This window comes from Fusarium mangiferae (assembly GCF_900044065.1).
Source record: "Fusarium mangiferae strain MRC7560 genome assembly, contig: FMAN_scaffold002, whole genome shotgun sequence".
Taxonomy (NCBI): Eukaryota; Fungi; Ascomycota; class Sordariomycetes; order Hypocreales; family Nectriaceae; genus Fusarium; species Fusarium mangiferae.
The window spans coordinates 3,803,248-3,822,204 of record NW_024573922.1 but is presented as its reverse complement, the minus strand read 5'-3'; the positions used below and the strand labels follow the sequence as shown (position 1 = coordinate 3,822,204).

The window sequence follows — 18,957 nt, the reverse complement described above, 5'->3', positions numbered from 1 at the left end:
TGTTTGGTTCAATATTTAAAAATCGTTGTCTGAGAAGTGATCACACAAAGACAGGTCAGAAGGAAAGAATTAAAAACAGCATCACTCAGTACGAGAAGACGTATCAATGGAATCGTGGCTTTTGACGACAAAATTAGTTTATGATTCCCATAATTCTAAATAAGCTTAAATGCAGATCATAAACTATAGAATTATTGTAAGTATTGCAGATTAAAGTATACTGTAGTGAGACAGTTTAATATTAACTACAGCTCGGTGCTTTATTTCATGACCAAGGCAGTGGTAGTGATCTCACAGGCAACAAGAATGCCAAAGAGTAAAAGCAAGGAGATCCCATAGCAAGAACAAGGCTCCCGGAGACAAAGCGAGAGGTGTGACAGGTCATTGGCGATCCAGATACCGGTAAGGAGGCACTGACTTTAGTTTTGCGGTAATCTGCCGTACACGGCGACGCATCTGAGAGAATAATCAGGAGATTTGGTCCAAGGGCATTACGGCTGGTATCTAACCTTGAGCTTTCCCATGTCCTTATCACCTTTCCCCGCAAACTGAATCTGGGGGACAGGATCGGCTTTGAGCCATACTAGATTTACCTCCGATGACAAGATGCTATGATAAGGCGAAAGTCACCCCGGGGTAGTATAGCTATTTGGTTAGGCCGATCTCTTATTAGGTCTTCAGGTCTCTCTGTCCGACGGCTGTATACATTTATCTACATGACTAAACACTGTAATGCAAATATATATTAATCTTGGTAATACAATATACCAGATGCACTCCATACATAGATAACTATCACAATCTACATACCCCCATAGCACAGATATACAGACAAGACTTTCAGACTAACAGTACGACAAGTCATCAACATTACATTCATCAACCCTATCTAAGATGGCCTTTTAAAGTGAACCTTCAACTCCTCCCAACTATGCTTATTATAGTCAGGTTGCACCTTCTTACAAGTCTCCAACCCCCAATCCGTAATCCCCAACATCAAACTGCTCTCAAACATAAACGCCATGCTCCCCTCTCCAACCTTGACAGGCTTCAACTCCGCATTACTCGCCCTCTCGTAAGAATCAGCATCTGGTCCATGCGCAGTCATGATATTGTGCAGACTAGCGCCCGCTGGTTGAAAACCACCGCCGGTCTTGGCATCGTACTGTCCACAGATTAATCCCATGAACTCAGACATGGTGTTGCGGTGATACCACGGTGGGCGGAATGTGTCTTCTTGCACGAGCCAGCGCGGAGGGAAGATTACAAAGTCAGCGATGGCGGTGCCGGGATGGTCGGAGGGGCCGGTTAGGACGGTGAAGATGGAGGGGTCGGGGTGGTCGAAGGATGTGCTGCCGATTACGGAGAAGCGGCCTAGGTCGTATTTATACGGATAGACTGTTGCTGTCATCAGATGCTCTCAATGAGCCAACGTATATCTGTAACTCACATCTGGCAAGGTTAGCTTTGAAAAGTCAATTCAGGGGAGAGATACTCACTTTCCATGCCATGCCACCACGTCGAACGGGGTATGTCCCTGCTCAGCAACGAAAAGCTCATTGTTGAACTTATTCAAAATCGTCCAAGTACTCTTCGTATCCTCATCAAAATCCGCGACAGGGATCTGAAAGTCTCTCGGGTTCGCCAGACAATTTGATCCAATAGGTCCCAGCTCCGGTAGTTGAAAGTGTCCCTGATACAACTCAAGAATATACCCTCTTACCGGTCCCTCAGGCAGCGTGATCCTATATCTCACTCCCCTAGGAATAATAGCAATCTCATTCGGTCTCACGAGAAGTCGTCCCAGTTCAGTTTGAATATCCAAAACTCCATGCTGCGCAACGATGAGCATCTCACCGTCAGAAGAGTACATCGCTGTGTTGGCGTCCATGTCCCTGCCTGCAGCGAAAACGTAGATTCCAAGGCCGGATTTAACAGTGGGATCGCCTGCGCCGGAGACGAGCTTTAGTCCACGAACCCAATCGACGTTTTCATCAATGTCGAAGGGGTCCCAGCGTAGTTGCTGGGGCTCATAGTTCAATTTTGCTTTGAGAATTGGGGATGAGGGGTCACTGAAGCGTTTATACGTTGAGTGTGAGGCAGAAGGGAGGATGCGGTACAGCCATGTTTGGCGGTTCTCATGTCTGGGAGCTGTAAATGCTGTACCAGAGAGCTTCTCTGCATACAAGCCATAGGGAGGCTTTTGGGGCGAGTTTGCGCCTATGGGCAGCGCTCCCTTAATAGACTCGGATCTACTCCCATTAGCCACTTTTCACGTCAAGGCAGAGCGGGACTTACTCGTGGAATGAATCAAAGCCATTGAGGTACTCATACTTCTCAGGCGTAGAAAACTTGGTAACAGGCATTTTTACAGTAATCAAAACACATATGTCATGCTCAAAAGAACAGATAAGAAATCTTTATCAATCAGTTCTTTCTGCTTTATTTAACGATCTTCTTCGGTCCAAGCCCGAGTTTCCGAGTGGTTGATACTTCCCGACCCATCCGACCCTTCTCGGAAATGATGGAAATTTCCGAAGCGACCTCGCGATCAAGATGGTCACTTATTCAGCATCACGACATTAATACTACTCTACAGCGCGATATAATGATCTCAAATAGAGGGGCTTTTATTTGCAGAGGACTTAAAAGACCGGCACTGCCACTGAGGATATTTCGTTGTCAAATCGTTGTATCTTTCTCAAAGTCTTACTCGAAATCATCCAAAATGGCTTCTTGGCTACCTATCCCCTCAAAGAGCCACTTCTCACTGGCAAACATTCCCTTTGGCATCATCTCAACATCCGCTGAACCAACGCACCGTCCTGCAATTGCAATTGGCCAACATGTCCTTGATCTATCAGCCTTTGCCCAAAACAACGGTTTCTCCAAACTAGCTGATTTCCCCGCCGATCAACTCAAGGTCTTTTCTCAAACCACCCTCAACGACTTTGCTGCTCTTGGAAGGCCCGTGCATAGAGCTACGCGGGCTTATCTCCAAGATATCTTCCGCCAAGAAACTCAATACCCCGAAATCCTCAAGGACAATGAATCCCTGCGCAAACAAGCTCTGATTCCAATTGGAGATGTTCAGTCTCACTTGCCGCTTAGTATCGGCGACTATACTGATTTCTTCGCTGGGCGTAACCACGCTCACACCGTGGGAACACTCTTCCGCGGCGCTGCGAACGCTCTGCAGCCTAATTACAACCATCTCCCCATCGCATACCACGGCCGTGCAAGTTCCGTCGTGGTATCAGGAACACCCCTCCATCGCCCCTGGGGTCAAGTCCTCCCTAACCCCCAAGCCAAAGAGCCTGTGTTCCAACCCTGCGCAAGACTTGATATTGAGCTGGAGCTCGGTATGTTCATTAGCAAGGGGAATAAGCTCGGCGCTCCTGTTGATGTGAATAATGCGGAAGAGCATATTTTCGGATATGTTCTTATGAATGATTGGAGCGCAAGGGATATTCAGCAGTGGGAGTATGTTCCCCTTGGGCCATTTAATGCGAAGAACTTTGGAACAACGATTAGTCCGTGGGTTGTTTTGGCGGATGCGCTGGAGGGCTTTAGAGGGAAGGGATTGGAGAATGAAGTTCCGCCGAAGAAGTATCTTGACGAGAAGAGGGGGGACCCCATTCTCGATATCAACCTTGAGGTTTCTATCACCAGTAAGTCAAACTACCCAGGCTCAGTTGACATAGTAATACTGACAAGACGCAGCTGCAAAAGGAAACAAGACGAAAATCACCCAAGTCTCATCCCAGAACCTTCTCTGGTCCTGGCCCCAGATGATCGCCCACCACTCCGTGTCAGGGTGCAACCTACGCACGGGAGATCTACTCGGTTCAGGAACGATTTCTGGTCTTGAGCCTGGAACGCAGGGAAGTCTTCTTGAGCAGACCATGGGCGGCAAGCAGTTTGTCAAGTTGGAGGGAGGAGAGGAGCGAAAGTTTATCCAGGACGGTGATAGTATTACTATTACGGGTTGGTCTGGTACTGCTGAGGATGGGCTTGTTGGGTTTGGGGAGTGCGAGGGTACTATCATTGCTGCTGTTCCGAGGGACTAGAGATGGGAATTGGCTTAGGTTGTTTAGACTATAGATTTTGCAATCGTTGATTAAGCATCATTTTATTGGCTACAATGTGATGTATGGGAACTTCTGAGATCCTTCTCTTTGAGTTGACTTGTCAGCAGACTATCGTTGATGAACAAATGTGCCATTTGCAGTTGAGGATTGAGCTGAGAGCTTATAGGCGGCATGGATCACGAAGCTTTCTATCATCATAGCGAATTCGTCAAGCACCAAAATCACACGTTCGTATCGTGGAGCAGAACATGTCAGAATTTGAGATGCCTGAAATTTCTCACCACAGGCCTATACAATTTTCTTAAAAACTATATCCACAAGACACTATCCGGACCAAGTGCCGACATACTTTTGTTCGTCGTATTTCTGCACAACAGTGGAGCCAATAATGCCTCCGGAAATCTCAGCTCAAATTCCGAGGCATTTGCTTCATATAAACCTCCAAACCTCCAAATACACTTCTGAATCTCTATATCCGTACTTCCCTCTCCACTCCACCAACTCCCCACACCAACTTTTCACCATGTCCGGCAAAATCACCCGCGTCACCCTCTTCAAGATCCCCAAGGCAGAGGATCAACAGCACCTCATCGATCTCTACAAGCAAATGCCTCAAAAAGCCACAAAAGTAACCCCCCTCCCAAACCCCCCAATATTTTCCCCTCTAACATTTCAAAGGACGGAAAGCCATACATCGTCTCAGTCCAAGCTGGAAAAGCAAAAGCAGACCAACGGTCTCAAGGCTTCACAATTGTGGCTATCTCAACATTCGCGTCGCAGGAGGACTTTAACTACTACGATACACAATGCGCTGCGCATCTTGAGCTGAGGACTTTTGCAAAGAGTGTTAATGAGGGCGTGGCGATGATTTACTTTGAGAATGAGATTGTATAGATTAAAAATAGGATTTTTATATTAAACCTTGGAATCTCATGGATATATCCTTCCCTTGCTCCGCTGCCATGGCGTACTCTCCCTCTTCGCTGAATGTGCTTGGAACGGGTTGTAAGAATTGTTGTCCCTCGCCGAATGCGTTGAAGAGATTGAGGAGGGATTCGCTCATTTGGAACATATCGGGAACTGAATTTGCGACGTCTGCGTCGCCAAACATCATGTCGCCGAAGGAAAATGCCTCGTTTTCGGGTATTGCCATGGGGACTTGCTCTTCAGCGTTGACTTCGACTTGCGGAACGGTCTGCTCGGTTGTACCCCCAGTTTCATCATCTTTTCGAGGCTCGCCATCTTCACCGTTTTGAGGAAAGCCGAAAGTGTTCATTCGGGGAATCATACCTCGAATACTCTTCCAAAGTCTTTTACTCACAATGTTATGCCGTGATAATCCTCTGACTAGCTCAACGCCATCCGAGAATGTGCGTTTACACGGCACGGAGAAGATCTCTGGGGCGTGACACACAGCTAGGAAAATAACTGCTAAAGCACTGAGCAGGAAGTAGTTAAAGACATTCTGCTGTCGTTTGTAGATATCCGTCGTAGCATGCAGATGAACCAGAACTTGGATAGTATCCTGCGCTATGTCGACTACCAACCATGCATTTTGCGGATTCGCAGCTATGCTAGCCGTGCTCATGAGATGATGCCGATAAATGAGAATACGAGCGTAATTGCCACGGAGGTACAATAGCGCCCGCAGACGATGTGGCAGTCGAGGTTGGGCTCGTGGTGCAAGACCAAGACGAGGATGACGAAGCCGCAGATGCGGTGGAATAGAGTCCAGCCAATCTTGAGTCTTCAGATCGAGAATAGCAGCTGTATCATCTGGAATGGTCTGAGACGCTGATCCAAAAGGCGGAATGGCTTCCCAGATTTTAGAGCATAGTTGGCCATATCCAACCATACACTGAAGATACAAATACTCCTCATCCTACTCTAATCAGCTTAGATCAATGTCTCTCACAAACAAACTTACAGGCTTAGGTAATTCTGGATCAACGTCCTTATCAACCAGCGCAAACGATAAACTCGTTCCAAAACTCCATCGTCGATCAAGCACGTACACGCACCAAAACACACGTGTCGCTAAACGGCGAGAATCCGTGTCTTTAAAGTTATCCAAAAGACTCCTCTTTCGATGAAGACCCATTTCTAGAGCCTGCCGTGCTGCTATGCCGATAGAGCGCCAGGCTAATAGCTCCTCGCCTGCGTGGAAGTAGTATATACTCTACTCCTATCAGTAATCCGAATATTTTCGCGATAGTGGAGGAGACATACCAGCATCGCCAAAAGCTGAACTTCCTTCAAATCAACCTGGGGACTCAGAATACTCGATACATTCGTCTGCACCGAGTCCACAATCGCCGTCGCCAATTCAAGCTTACTCGGCTCCTCTAGCAAAATGCCCGTTGATATCGCCACCTTGGCAATGTCAATGTCCTTACTACTCACCCTCCCCTCATCCTCAAACCCCCCACCACGAATCGCCTGCAATATCTCCTTCGACTGCGCGATATACTCCGCTATGTCTATAAACGGATACACCGACTCGACTTCCTCCTGGAAATTGACGAGATACTTTGTGATATCACTCGCCGTGCAACAGTGCCAAAAACTTAGATCATTAATGCTGTCCAGAACTGGTTCTATGGGAGATTGGGCCCCGCTGGGTGGCATGGAGTCGAATTTTGGGACGCCCATGCGATTGAGGGAGCGTTCGCTGACAAGGATACCGAAGGCGGAGCGCGTTGGACCGACGAATTGAGGCTGTTTGGGCATTTCGCCGCGGTGCGTGCTGGCGGGGGAGTGGGTGACAATGTTGTGGGATGACACGGTTGATGCATCGTGAGGAAGGGTTTGGTGTTGATTCTGGTTCTGGTCTTTGAGCTCGCGGACGACGCCGACGAGATCTGACATTTGCTGACGAAGCTCTGATAATTGATGATTCAAAGCTTGAATATTTTGATTGCTATAACTTGTCAGTGGATTCTTTGAATACAGTGGAATACTTACTCATCAGGTTTCTCCTTGGTAGCTTGTGTACTCGTCGCGAACGTACACGTCAATCCACCGGCGATACATCTCTCACACGCGTTATCCTCCGAGGGAATACACTTGAGTTTCTTTTTCTTACAATCATCACTGCCCCATCCAAGTCAACACCCACTCAACTCCATCACAATGGATCTCTCACTCACCAAGCAACAGACGTGTATTTGCCCCTCTTACTCCGTGGAGCAGGTGTATCACCAACGCTCTCAGCATCGGCCGAGTTCCGCTTTTTCGGCTTTAGTACCGGGTGCTCTTCAGACATGGCGAACAGTAAACAATTTCCGAAAGGTCAAGAAGTCGACTGAGGGGTCTTGGATTGGAAATTCCTGGTTAAAGAGGGTTTCTCGGAAATTCTTCCGAGGTTTCCGAGTCGGAAGACTAAATCGTTTGCGGGGTTGGGTGAGCTAGACAGCTTCTGGACTGTGGGGTTACACTTGGCGTATTTCCGTGTTATGGAGGGTAGCCATTGACTTTGGGTTGGTATATAGAGCTGAATGTAATCCGTATTCCAAAAATCTCACTCTCTAGCAATCAGATACATTCGAAGCTTCATCATGACGATCGCTAATCTGCTTGTTTCGCTGAACAACCAAGTCCACGAGAACAAGGGCCAGTCCCTCCTCGTGACGCTCCTGATTGGCCCGCTGATCTACATCTTCATCAACGAACTCATTCGTCACAATGCGAGGATCAGCAACTTGAAGGGCCCTTCGGGTTTACCGCTGATCGGCAATATCTGGGACATTCACATCAACGCCGCTGAGAAATACCGCGCTTGGGCGAAAAAGTACGGACCCGTTTATCAGATTCAATTGGGGAACATTCCTATCGTTGTTGTCAATTCTGCGGCCGCTGCGAGGACTATTTTTGGCGCGAATGCACAGGCTTTGAGCTCGAGACCCGAATTTTACACATTCCACAAGGTAAGCATATTCGCAGTATTGGTGATTTACAGAGGAGATGTTGACGGATTAGGTCCTCTCTGATACTGCTGGTACTACAATCGGCACTTCTCCCTACAGCGATTCCCTCAAGCGTCGTCGCAAAGGCGCTGCCTCAGCTCTCAACCGTCCATCAGTCGCTACATACGTCGACCATCTCGATGTCGAAACGCGCGACTTTGTCAGGGAGCTTTTCGAATATGGCAAAGGCGGCAATATCCCCGTTGACCCTATGCCCATGATCCAACGCCTTTCTCTATCTCTCGCACTCACACTCAACTGGGGCATTCGACTCAAGAGTCAAAAAGACGATCTTTTCTCTGAAATCACCCACGTCGAGGAAGAAATCAGCCGTTTCCGCTCTACCACTGGCAATCTCCAAGATTACATTCCTCTCCTCCGTTTGAACCCGTTTAACATGCACTCTGCCAAGGCAAAGGAGATGCGAAACCGTCGGGATAAGTACCTCACCGATCTTAATAACGGTCTTGACGAACGTATCGCGAACGGGACTTATAAGCCTTGTATTCAGGCCAACGTGATAATGGACAAGGAGGCCAAGCTGAACAAGGACGAACTTACTTCCATCAGTCTCACCATGTTGTCTGGCGGTCTTGACACTGTTACTACCCAGGTTGCCTGGTTTGTCGCATATTTGAGCCAACATCCTGAGATTCAGGAAAAGGCTGTCTCGGAGATCAGGAAGTTTTACAGCGAGAAGCAGCCCATGTGCGATGAGCAGGATGATCAGAAGTGCGAGTATATCGTTGCGCTAGTAAAGGAGTCGTTGAGATATTACACTGTTCTGAGACTGGCGCTGCCGAGAGCTTCGATTAGGGATATTGTCTATGAGGGCGTTACTATTCCCAAGGGCACTGTTGTTTTCTTGAACGCTTGGGCTTGCAATATGGGTATGTCTCCACTCCCGCTGTTTCTTTTGTGTACTAACGTTTGGCAGACGGTCAAGTCTGGTCTGATCCCGAGGTCTTCCGCCCAGAGCGATGGTTCGAACAGCCCGATGCTCCTCTCTTCACATACGGCGTCGGTTACCGCATGTGCGCTGGCTCTCTCCTCGCCAACCGAGAACTGTACCTTGTCTACATGAGACTTCTAAACAGTCTCAAGATTGAGAAGTCGGACGAGGTCGATTGCCATCCTATTACTGGTAGCTTGGATCCAACAAGTCTTGTCGCTCTGCCTCGTCGATACAAGGCTATTTTCAAGCCTAGAAACCCTGAGGCTTTACAGAAGGCTTTGGCGGTTGAGAACTAAGTGGGCTGTTAAGGTTGGCAGGTGAAGTGGATGCGACGGGTGCCTTTTTTGAGTCTGTTAGATGGGCTGTGGCCTTGTTTCTGTTATTATTGCATGGTGATATGGATCCGCCTGGATCATTGAACCCCTCTGTTACTCTGTAGGCTAGATACGAATAACAAAAGTTAACCCATGTGTCTTTGTATTTCGTTTCCTAAGTTCTGCCTTTGACCCTCTCATCCTTCCTGGTCTGTTTCAAGCCAGGTTCACTGTGCAGCCCTCTCGATAATCTCCACAACCTTAGATAGAGTCTTCTCACTCAGAAACGGACAATGCCCAGCCGCTATCTTCTCCACGTTGACCGCAGCTCCCATAGCACCAACCATAGCCAACTGTCCCTGCACAGGAACCGTGTTATCAATCTCACAGACAACATACGTCTTGGGCACTGTGATATCCGTCGCGACAAATTCGGCTGGTGTTTCGAGAGACGCGGTGCTGTGGTTGACACATTCGCCGATTGCCTTCTTGGCTACTTCGGGAGTACAATCGTTGTAGAAGGCATTTTGGGCTTTGTCATTTAGATAGCAAATATCGTCCTGGGAACATGTTAGTAGTATTCTGGACCCGATGTCAGGCTTTGCGTAGCTTACCGTCCTATCGAGAAAAGGACCATGTTGGCCTCCAGCGGCAGACAACAGAGAAAGACCCTTCACCGGTAGAGCAAACGCTGCGATATAGACGACGTAGGAAATACCACCAGACAAACCCTTGGCCTGTCTTTCATGAACCTGGTAGCCTTCAACGGCGGCAGAGCCCGGAATACCTCCGTAGCTATGGCAGACCAACACGATCCGCTTGCCTTCGTCGAGGGCGGGCTGAAGAGATTTTCGAATGGCCTCAACATCGTCTTGATGGGTTTTTCCTTTTATGTTTTCATCGTTCCCGGCCGTGACATTGTCGGGTTGAAGAACTGTGAAGCCTTTGTCATTCAAGGACTGCACAAGGCCTTTGTAGTGGCTTGCGCGATGCCAAGCACCTTGGACGATGGCGATGACGGGTTTTTCCGATTTTGTAGACATGATGCGATACAACGATTTCTTTAAGACGCCTCAGTAACGCGGAACTAAGTGGATGGAAGCCAGTATTTATAGTTGAGGGTCAACGTCAGCACTGTCGTTTCCAGGTACTAGCTACTTCTCCATCAATCTTAGTCTCTTCCTATTGCAGGAAAAGGTGTCTCATTTGCAGCCTAGATTGACTCCTTCAGGTGGTTTGGCTGACCGTGCTGACGAGGTGAATCCTGTCAGCGATAAAACCCGGGGTATCAGCGGCAAGTCCGCCAATGAGCGACTGAGCTATCACTTGCAATGCATGTCAGCTACCAGGTTGAGAGTAGGGCTGATATTTGATTGAGAAGAAAAGTCTAGACCTTTATACTACACTATTCCGTATTCCGCGTGTTCTATACCCTATAATATTATCTTTAGACCCCCAAATCACAGCTTAAAAGGGCTTTGAGGTGGGCTCGCACCCATCGACAGCTCCATACTGTTATCAATCTTTTCCATCGTCTTCTTAAACCCCTCCCTCCGCGCAATCCTCTCAAGATACTTCAAAACATTAGGATACTCGTCCAGGCTATACGGCGAAAAGTATCTCATCGTCGTGAGCGGGAACATAACCATGATATCAGCAGCCGTAAACTCCTCGCCCGCAAGCCACTCATTACCCTTAACACGCTCATCCAACAACTTCAGCGCCTGTCTGTACTTGGCTTTTCCAAACTGCACAACAGGGTTATCGTCGCTCAACTTGGCAGAACGGATCAACATAATGCGACCTAGTGCTGTTTGGAGCGTTCCGTCGACGTAGTGCCACCAGTACAAGAAATCAGCGTAGGCTGGGTGGTCTGGGGTAAGGAAGAGAGCGCCGTTGGCGTATTTATGGCTGATGTATTCGATGCATGCGCAGCTTTCGGCGAGGGTTGTTTGGCCGTCTGTGATGACGGGGGCGGCGCCCATGGGGTGAAGGGCTTTGAAGTCGGCGGGTGCGAGGAGGGGAGAGCGTTTGTATTGCTTGAGATCATATTCGATGCCGAGTTCTTCGCAGAGCCAGGGGATGCGCTCTGACTGGGAGACTTGGAGGTGATGGACTGTGATAGGCATTTTGATGAGTTAAATGTGGTTGATTGATAGAGACTATGAGATTGCGAGTCAATTGATCTTATACTACTCCAAGCCTCCATTTCAATCGTCATTATGGAGTTCGTGTTTTCCGTGCCGAGGCATTTACCGGTCCCACTATCGAGTTCGAGACTTATTTAACCAATCATATATTTTACCGACTCGGAGAATGTCACCGCTAGTACGATATCGTCTACGCTAAGATGATTTGTCATATGATAAGTCGAAGCTCTAGGGTATTTCTAGGTTGAGGCCGAAGTCCCATGAGGTCTGATCTGCATCCAAGAACGACAGATCGAGATTGTTGTCGACAGAAAAAAGACCGGCCATATCAGCATCGATGAGAGAGTTGAATATGTCAGATATCGGCCACTCACTGGACCCTGCGTCAAGTTGTTTCGGAGTTTGCGGAATTATCGTGTTCGGATAAGTCGTATTCGCTGCGCGGTCAAAAGCCTCGTCACTACTAGCAGCAATGGTGATGGTTGGGTCTGAGGTTTCACCTCCGGCTTTGACATATCCGTTCTCATCAGATCGCAACATGCCAGCAAATTGTAAAATCGTTGATTTTGCAAGCGACGCATCGACGTCAAAGTCAACAAGTGCCGAAACATCCATATACTTGGGTTCGCCAGAAATTACAGGCGGGTTGCGTTTATGAACATTATGAAGGCACCGCACATAAAGTTGCTGGCCCCGCGTTAGTCTCAGCGACATCATATCTATATAATGAAGAAACTCACCAATAGTGAAGCTAACTTCCAGCAAGTTGACATGCCCTGCATCATTTCAACATTGGCGTCGATGTTGAGTTGAGCTCGCTCTCTAACTGATCGCCCAGGGCACCAAAGAAAAGGGATTTGGATAGCACAACTTGAGTAAGCTGAGTATGCGACAAATATCGGCATCGAACTGAGCGGATAACCTGTACTTAATATCGTAGAGATGAGACTGGAAATTGCAACAGCGTGATCAAACGCGACTTGGGCGGATAATTGTCTGGCTGATGAGTAAGCCTTGTCACCTTTCGACCAGCAGAAGAGCGGAACGATGGATGAGTGCAGTGCACAGAGGGATTGGTGATAGGCGAGGTTGGTGAGCATAATTTTGGGTAAGCTATTCCGTGGTATGCTTGAGACAGTAGATGCACCAAGCTTGAACGCCACAGGAACATTGTTCCACCATGAGGAGATGTTGTTCTCAACCCTAAAGATTTCTCGAAGGCGCAAATTGAGATCGCCCTCGGATCTGACGACAGACACGACAGACGACCTTTGAAGTCAGCAAAATTGTTGACAGACGAGATTCGACCTACCAGAGATTGAGACCGCGTATGAGCTCTGCAAAGATACTTCCCGAGCCAATCCCATTCGCGATCGTTGCGATCGCTGAGCTCGAAGTCCCGACCGCAAAGTCTTCTTCAGACCAAGGCAGTAGCAGATTCTCAATATCAGCAATTGCTTCAAAGCGGAATAACTTCTCGCAACTGAAGCAGTGAAACAAATAGCATGCCCAGAAACGTCTTCGTCGCATTTCAGCTTGGAGTGACGAGCCGTTCTTTGGACCTGTTCCGTTTATGTGGAGGAGTTGACAGGCGTTGCCTTGTAAAGTCAGCAAAAAACAGGTCAAAGCTGAGTGGGCATACCTTTGTGAAGATAACTTATCCTCCATGAACCTTGACTATGCCAGAACAGCGAAAGATTGCAGAACGTCACGAGATTATCATCGTTGAGCTCTTCAGCATCTTGAAAGACCAGTGCTCCGGCTTCTTTAGCCCACTTTGTCATTAGACCTTGTTCTTTGAGGGTAGCCTTCCCAGAGTTATCACGGTAGAAACTTGGTCGTCAGATAGGTTCAGCAGGGAGATGAGAATGGAGGCTTACTTGGCACCCCAGGCACAAATACTAAGAAGAATATGAGGCTTAATGGTCTGATTGGCAAGTGATTGCATGAATGTGCTTCTGTGCAGGAGAAGAGTTGATTGATAGACATTGTCGAAGTATAGTTCAACCAGGGTATTGACCAATGATGGGGCGATGCCTTTGAACAAATCGTGGTTTGATGCAGGTTCGATGCTGAGAAAAGCTGGTTGAACAACTGGGACCAGATGACTCGAGTGAACCGAACGTGAAGTTCCATGTGCACCTGCAGATTTCCTCGTTCCCTTAGTCGCTCTACCGTGAGTTCGAATGGTGTCATATTGGCAGGTGTTCTTTAATCTTGAACATCGCTTACAGCTGGGTCGCTCTCCGGAGCAGCGTATCTGGAACGCAAGGTTAATAAGACCCGGACCATTTTAATTTAATTATTCTGACCTTTTGCTTTTTACAGACATCGCAAGCCTTGCTCGGACGTCCCGGTGCATTAGCCATGATGGCACATGCAGACCGTAAGATTTCCATGATGCACGTCAGCAACAGATACCATCCAAAGGGAAAATGATAACTCGAAGCCTGCACATCAGCGATTGCAGCACTAAGCTCACGAACAGCATCTTCACCGATCACCCAGCCAAAAACTCAATCTCAATTGATCATGCAACGGACAAAGCTCACCCGATTCAAATCATCTCGTAATTTAGGCTTTTCTCGCTAGCGGGCCGATTGGTGGTCGCCAATTATCCCGGGGAGCCAAGAGTCCCTATGATTGAAGCGTCTACCAAACCCAGCGGGGGATCGACGTGCAAATTGGGGGGCTCCCCCGCAAAACAAACAAGCATAAAACGGCCGTGATGCTAAGACGAGGTATGACGCCGTTGGGGGACTTCTGCGCCGTCGGGCGGAGATGTACCGAGATAGCTATAAAATGCGAGCAATTCCGTTTGGTTGTACAGATCACAGAGCTTCGCAATTGGTTAATTGATTGCTAGTATGACGCTCTTCTCGGTTCTCGCATTCGCTGCGCTGGCGAGTGCAAAGTGGATTGTCCCCGGTGCGCGATGGTACGACACGGACGGAAATCTGTTCAACGCTCATGCTGGTGGTCTTTGCGTTGATAGAGAGAGTGGAAAGTTTTACTGGTTTGGTGAACACAAGACCGAAGAGCAGGAAGAAGGCGGCGGTATTTCGGTCTACAGCTCTGATGACCTCGCTACGTGGGAGTCTCACGGTTTGGCACTAAGTTTGTCTCCCAATTGACACCAAAGATTGTTGCTGACATGTTACAGAGCCTGAGGAGGGCCATGAGTTTGTTTCGCCCGAGAGTATCATCCAACGACCCAAGGTTCTCTACAGCGAAGAAACAGGAAAATACCACGTATGTCCTCCCCTTCTCATCCAACCCTCAAGCTGACCCTGTCTTAGATGTGGTGGCACGCCGACGACCGCAACTACAGCCTTCTGCTCCAAGGCCTCGCAACATCCGACAACATCGCCGGCCCCTACAAATTCCAACACGCCGTGTCCCCCCTCGGAAACTGGTCCCAAGACTTTGGCGCTTTCACCGACTACAAGACCGGAAAGTCGTACGCTCTCTACTCCAACGGCGATAAAGTCCAAGGTCGAGATGTATACGTCAGTGAATTTAATAAGAACCTTACGGATGTGGAAAAGGTCACGTTTCGGTTTAATAAATACGATTTCGAAGCGCCGACTATTATCCAGACGGAGAAGAGCTACTGGACTTTTATGAGCCACAAGACTGGTTATCGACCTAATAGTAAGTGAGCTGGGTAAGAGTGAAGGAGGGAAGGCTAATTGGTGTAGATGTTGTGGCTATGAGGGCTAATAAACTTGAGGGTCCCTGGTCGCAGCCCTTTTTTGTTGCGCCGGCTTATACGAGGACGTTTAGCACGCAAAGTGGGTTCTCGTGGAGGATCAAGGGCACCAAGAAGACGACTTATCTTTACATGGCTGACCAGGTATGATGCCCTATCCTGCTACAAGTCACGGCTGACATTTTGAAGTGGGATCTACCATCGATCTGGGAGAGTCGCAACGTCTGGCTCCCTATTGAGATTGACGAGGAAAACAAGAGTCTCAAGGTCGTTTGGCACGATGTTTACGATTTAAATGTGTAAGTCTCTTTGCACTGCGATTGGCTGTCAAGACGATGCTGACTGCTTGTAGCAAAACTGGTGAATGGAAGCCTATCAAGGGCAAGACTTACCCCTCCAAGAACGCCAAGTTTGCTGGGGGCGCTCACCTCCAAGAGGCTGTAAGTCAATGTGAGCAGAGGTATAAATGATTGCTAATGACGGTGATTGATTAGACCTTTGGAACGGACCATGTCATTGCAACTGGCATCTACGGCAACGACAGCACCGCAACATTCACAGTCGAAGGACAAGGCGCTGACCAATGGGTATCTTTCTACCACCAAAGTAATCCCCCTTCCTCCACTACCTCCTATTCACATACTAATGATCATATAGATATTGATGACATGGGCTTTGGAGATCAGCCAATGGGTCAACCAGATCGCATTAACGGCACATGGGCAATCCGACGAATCAGCAGTGTTGTCGTCAACGGCGATAAAGAAAAGGTGCACACGCTGTGGCAGAAGGATACGCACAAGGGAATTATTCTCTCAGCTCCTTTGTTGCTGCCGCTGAAGAAGGGCAAGAACACTATTACTGTTGGGGGTCTGAATAACGGGAAGGATGTTAAGGGCGCGGATTTGGATAGGATTGTGGTGTATCCCCCTGAGAAGAAGAAGGGAAAGCGTAGCCTCTTGGGCATCTTTTAGATATCGAGTTTTAGAATAGGTGAATGGAGAGGCTTAGTTGTGTCTAACCTTTGTTGAAGTTGCTTTGAGATTCCACGAGTTTACCAAGACGGTACCGTATTTGCTCAATTTCCTAGTGAATGCGCACTATCACTCTGACAGTCAAGTCTCATAACCATAGGTCTCGTTCGTAAACAACATACCTATGTGAAAGATAGACTATCTTCATCTACTGTGGCAGACGCACACTGACACTGCCGAGACTCTTTGCTGTATAGGCTGCTCCACCACGTCTATAGTGAACACCTACCCGAATGTTGCCAAATAGCACTGAATGCTTTGTCTCAAATCCAATCAGACGAGCTCCTTCCTCTCCTTTGTTCATCATCTGCCTTATCATCCATTCACAAAGGCCACTGACTCGCTTCACCCTCACAAACAAAGCTCATGTTCACCACCACGAACCACAACAATGAATCACAGCCCAAATTACAGAACAATGTCACAACTCTCGTCATGCCCTTATAAAACCCCAAATTCCTTGGAAACCAGTTGATTTCTGCCAACTTTACCAACTTCTACGTCAAAAACAGTCCACCTGGTAAGAAAATCACCATCAGCATGACGATCTTTCCTTGGCCAACTGCTCTCCCGTCAAAGGACCACATTCCCTCTCGAATCCTTCCGTCTCTTTTGCTCATAGTTCCACTGGCAGCCTGTGTAACTTGCATTTGGCTTCTTGTCAATGATGTCTGGACACAGGTATTCTGCACGCTCTTCACATTGCGGTATCTCCGTTTGTTTGGACATATTCTTGGATCGTGGATGTATCGTCCTGCAGAGGTAAAGCAGGATCCTTCGTTTTCAAGGAATGATGTAACTGTTATTCTTCCAACTATTGATCCTCATGGCCCTGGTTTCAGAGAGTGTGTGGAGAGTATTCTTGCGAATAACCCTGCGTGCGTTCTCGTCGTCACGGTTGGTGCTGTTCTTCGAGAGGAATGTCAGACTGTTCTCAGAAAGCTAAGCATTGATGCCCCGCATATTCAGATTTTTGTCTCGGCGCTTCCTGAGCCGAGTAAGAGACGACAGATCACTCATGCTATGCCAAATGTTACTACAGCTATTACCATCTTCGCAGATGACCATGTTTTCTGGCCAAGAAGCTTTATCCCTTCTGTTCTTGCGCCTTTTGAAGATCAGAGTGTCGGTATGGTAGCCACCAAGAAAAGAGTTCGTCGCACATCACCTGGAGTCTGGACATGGCCTTCCATCGTAAACTTCATCGCGTGCAATTACCTCCAGCGTCACAACTGGGAACTCCGGGCATCCAACGCCATCGACGGTGGAGTATTCGTCATCTCAGGCCGCACAGCAGTCTACCGTACAGAGTTCCTCAACGACACTGACCTTCTCCAGAGATTCTGCAGTGAAAAGTTCTGCTTTGGGCTTTTTGGTGGTCAGGGCTTGGGTCCTGATGATGACAACTTTTTGACGAGAGAAGGTATGAAGAAAAAGTGGCTTGTCAAGTTTCAGGATACAGAGGATGCGACTGTTGAGACGACGCTTGGTGAGTGGCCAAAGTTTAAGGATCAGCTACTTCGCTGGGCACGTACGACCTTTCGAAGCAACCCAGTCATGCTTTGTAATCCAGCTTTTATCTCCCGGTATACGTGGAGTTGCTTCATGGTGTACTGGGCTGGTCTTGTCAACTTTGCTATAATCTGGGATGCAGCGCTCATCGCCACGTTTGTCCTTGCTGAAAATTCCAACGCCGGTGGACTAGTGATCTTCCTGGTCTTCATGTTTTGGACAAAGGTTATCAAGATCATCCCGCACTTTCTGCAGTATCCTTCTGATTTTCCGCTTGTTATTTGTCAAGTTCTGTTTGGGTACGTGCACAGCTTTATTAAGCTTTGGGCACTGGTCACGTTCTGGGATTGTGGTTGGTCTGGGAGGAATTTGAACGAGGTTAGTCCCGAGCATGTTGGACTTGATACGTCGTTTTATGAGGTCTAGTCGTGACAGAATTGGGAGTCTAGCTGGAGTATGTGTGGAGTTGATTTGTTAGGAGATACCGAATAGAATGTGTGAAATGGATGTTAAATCAAGTCATACCGCTAAATCATTTGTGAATGATCCGTTGCCCAACTATGGTCAACTTGAGATAATTCATTGCCCGAAAAACAATGAGATTGTCTGAATGTTTCCGTTCTTCAAGTACTAGCCCTTAAGAGTTCGGCTCGTTGCGCACTCTCTAGGGTTGTGAAGTGAATTCTAAATACCTCTGCGAATCTATCACGTATCATGCATGAGATTAGATTGGGTGATAAGCTGAGAGTTTGTCCTGCTTTTAGGTTAAAATTTGATACGCTGCCTGAAGTATGTATCAAGCATGTTGAATGTTCATATCCAATATGCTGTCGCCTGCATTCGCCACACAGTGAAGACGCCGGCTCTTGGTTGGACCAAATACAGTTGAGAAAATGTACTTAGCAAAGACTGGTTTCAGGTACATACGTGACTGAACACGTGTTCACGCTGTAACTCAAGCTCATGGGCTCATAGAGGCAACTATTTTATTAAACTAATCAAATGGAAGATCTCATCCAGCCTCCTTTGCTAAGTGGAAGGTGATAGGCCATTGGGAGCCGGGTTTGCGTCAAAGTCACATTTACCAATTGCAGAGACTCACAATCACAACATGATGAGCATAATACAGAAGATAGAAAGCTTTATAAAATACATGTCAGCGGTATATAAGCAGACCCTGCCCCCCGTTTACCGGTTCCTAAAAACATTCCCCCTCCAAAAAGA

At 47.8% G+C, this 18,957-nt stretch overlaps 10 protein-coding genes across 10 annotated transcripts; 5 read left to right on the top strand and 5 right to left on the bottom strand.

Moving 5' to 3' along the window:
* Window positions 1-889: 889 nt before the first annotated feature.
* On the bottom strand, window positions 890-2,366 carry FMAN_05401 (putative homogentisate 1,2-dioxygenase; the record flags this gene model as incomplete). Its single annotated transcript, XM_041827944.1, has 4 exons — window positions 890-1,398; window positions 1,430-1,452; window positions 1,500-2,252; window positions 2,299-2,366. The coding sequence occupies 4 exons, from the start codon at window positions 2,364-2,366 to the stop codon at window positions 890-892; spliced, it is 1,353 nt and encodes a 450-aa protein (XP_041678857.1).
* A 362-nt stretch (window positions 2,367-2,728) lies between these two features.
* FMAN_05402 (putative fumarylacetoacetate hydrolase) lies at window positions 2,729-4,070 on the top strand (the record flags this gene model as incomplete). Its single annotated transcript, XM_041827943.1, has 2 exons — window positions 2,729-3,671; window positions 3,724-4,070. The coding sequence occupies 2 exons, from the start codon at window positions 2,729-2,731 to the stop codon at window positions 4,068-4,070; spliced, it is 1,290 nt and encodes a 429-aa protein (XP_041678856.1).
* A 544-nt stretch (window positions 4,071-4,614) lies between these two features.
* Window positions 4,615-4,985, top strand: FMAN_05403 (uncharacterized protein; the record flags this gene model as incomplete). The annotated part of the gene is made up of 2 exons (XM_041827942.1): window positions 4,615-4,719; window positions 4,770-4,985. The coding sequence occupies 2 exons, from the start codon at window positions 4,615-4,617 to the stop codon at window positions 4,983-4,985; spliced, it is 321 nt and encodes a 106-aa protein (XP_041678855.1).
* A 16-nt stretch (window positions 4,986-5,001) lies between these two features.
* FMAN_05404 (uncharacterized protein) lies at window positions 5,002-7,356 on the bottom strand (the record flags this gene model as incomplete). The annotated part of the gene is made up of 5 exons (XM_041827940.1): window positions 5,002-5,973; window positions 6,019-6,270; window positions 6,321-7,011; window positions 7,056-7,184; window positions 7,241-7,356. 5 exons carry the CDS (start codon window positions 7,354-7,356, stop codon window positions 5,002-5,004), a joined length of 2,160 nt encoding a protein of 719 aa, XP_041678854.1.
* A 292-nt stretch (window positions 7,357-7,648) lies between these two features.
* Window positions 7,649-9,307, top strand: FMAN_05405 (uncharacterized protein; the record flags this gene model as incomplete). The annotated part of the gene is made up of 3 exons (XM_041827939.1): window positions 7,649-8,017; window positions 8,070-8,946; window positions 8,994-9,307. The coding sequence occupies 3 exons, from the start codon at window positions 7,649-7,651 to the stop codon at window positions 9,305-9,307; spliced, it is 1,560 nt and encodes a 519-aa protein (XP_041678853.1).
* Window positions 9,308-9,552: 245 nt separating this feature from the next.
* Window positions 9,553-10,368, bottom strand: FMAN_05406 (uncharacterized protein; the record flags this gene model as incomplete). Its single annotated transcript, XM_041827938.1, has 2 exons — window positions 9,553-9,885; window positions 9,940-10,368. 2 exons carry the CDS (start codon window positions 10,366-10,368, stop codon window positions 9,553-9,555), a joined length of 762 nt encoding a protein of 253 aa, XP_041678852.1.
* A 417-nt stretch (window positions 10,369-10,785) lies between these two features.
* On the bottom strand, window positions 10,786-11,454 carry FMAN_05407 (uncharacterized protein; the record flags this gene model as incomplete). The annotated part of the gene is made up of 1 exon (XM_041827937.1): window positions 10,786-11,454. One exon carries the CDS (start codon window positions 11,452-11,454, stop codon window positions 10,786-10,788), a length of 669 nt encoding a protein of 222 aa, XP_041678851.1.
* A 249-nt stretch (window positions 11,455-11,703) lies between these two features.
* Window positions 11,704-13,844, bottom strand: FMAN_05408 (uncharacterized protein; the record flags this gene model as incomplete). The annotated part of the gene is made up of 6 exons (XM_041827936.1): window positions 11,704-12,162; window positions 12,216-12,744; window positions 12,788-13,073; window positions 13,118-13,308; window positions 13,356-13,735; window positions 13,788-13,844. The coding sequence occupies 6 exons, from the start codon at window positions 13,842-13,844 to the stop codon at window positions 11,704-11,706; spliced, it is 1,902 nt and encodes a 633-aa protein (XP_041678850.1).
* A 498-nt stretch (window positions 13,845-14,342) lies between these two features.
* FMAN_05409 (putative beta-glucanase) lies at window positions 14,343-16,161 on the top strand (the record flags this gene model as incomplete). The annotated part of the gene is made up of 8 exons (XM_041827935.1): window positions 14,343-14,592; window positions 14,639-14,727; window positions 14,775-15,129; window positions 15,177-15,331; window positions 15,377-15,486; window positions 15,540-15,627; window positions 15,682-15,793; window positions 15,845-16,161. 8 exons carry the CDS (start codon window positions 14,343-14,345, stop codon window positions 16,159-16,161), a joined length of 1,476 nt encoding a protein of 491 aa, XP_041678849.1.
* Window positions 16,162-16,761: 600 nt separating this feature from the next.
* On the top strand, window positions 16,762-18,159 carry FMAN_05410 (uncharacterized protein; the record flags this gene model as incomplete). The annotated part of the gene is made up of 1 exon (XM_041827934.1): window positions 16,762-18,159. The coding sequence occupies one exon, from the start codon at window positions 16,762-16,764 to the stop codon at window positions 18,157-18,159; it is 1,398 nt and encodes a 465-aa protein (XP_041678848.1).
* Window positions 18,160-18,957: the final 798 nt, after the last annotated feature.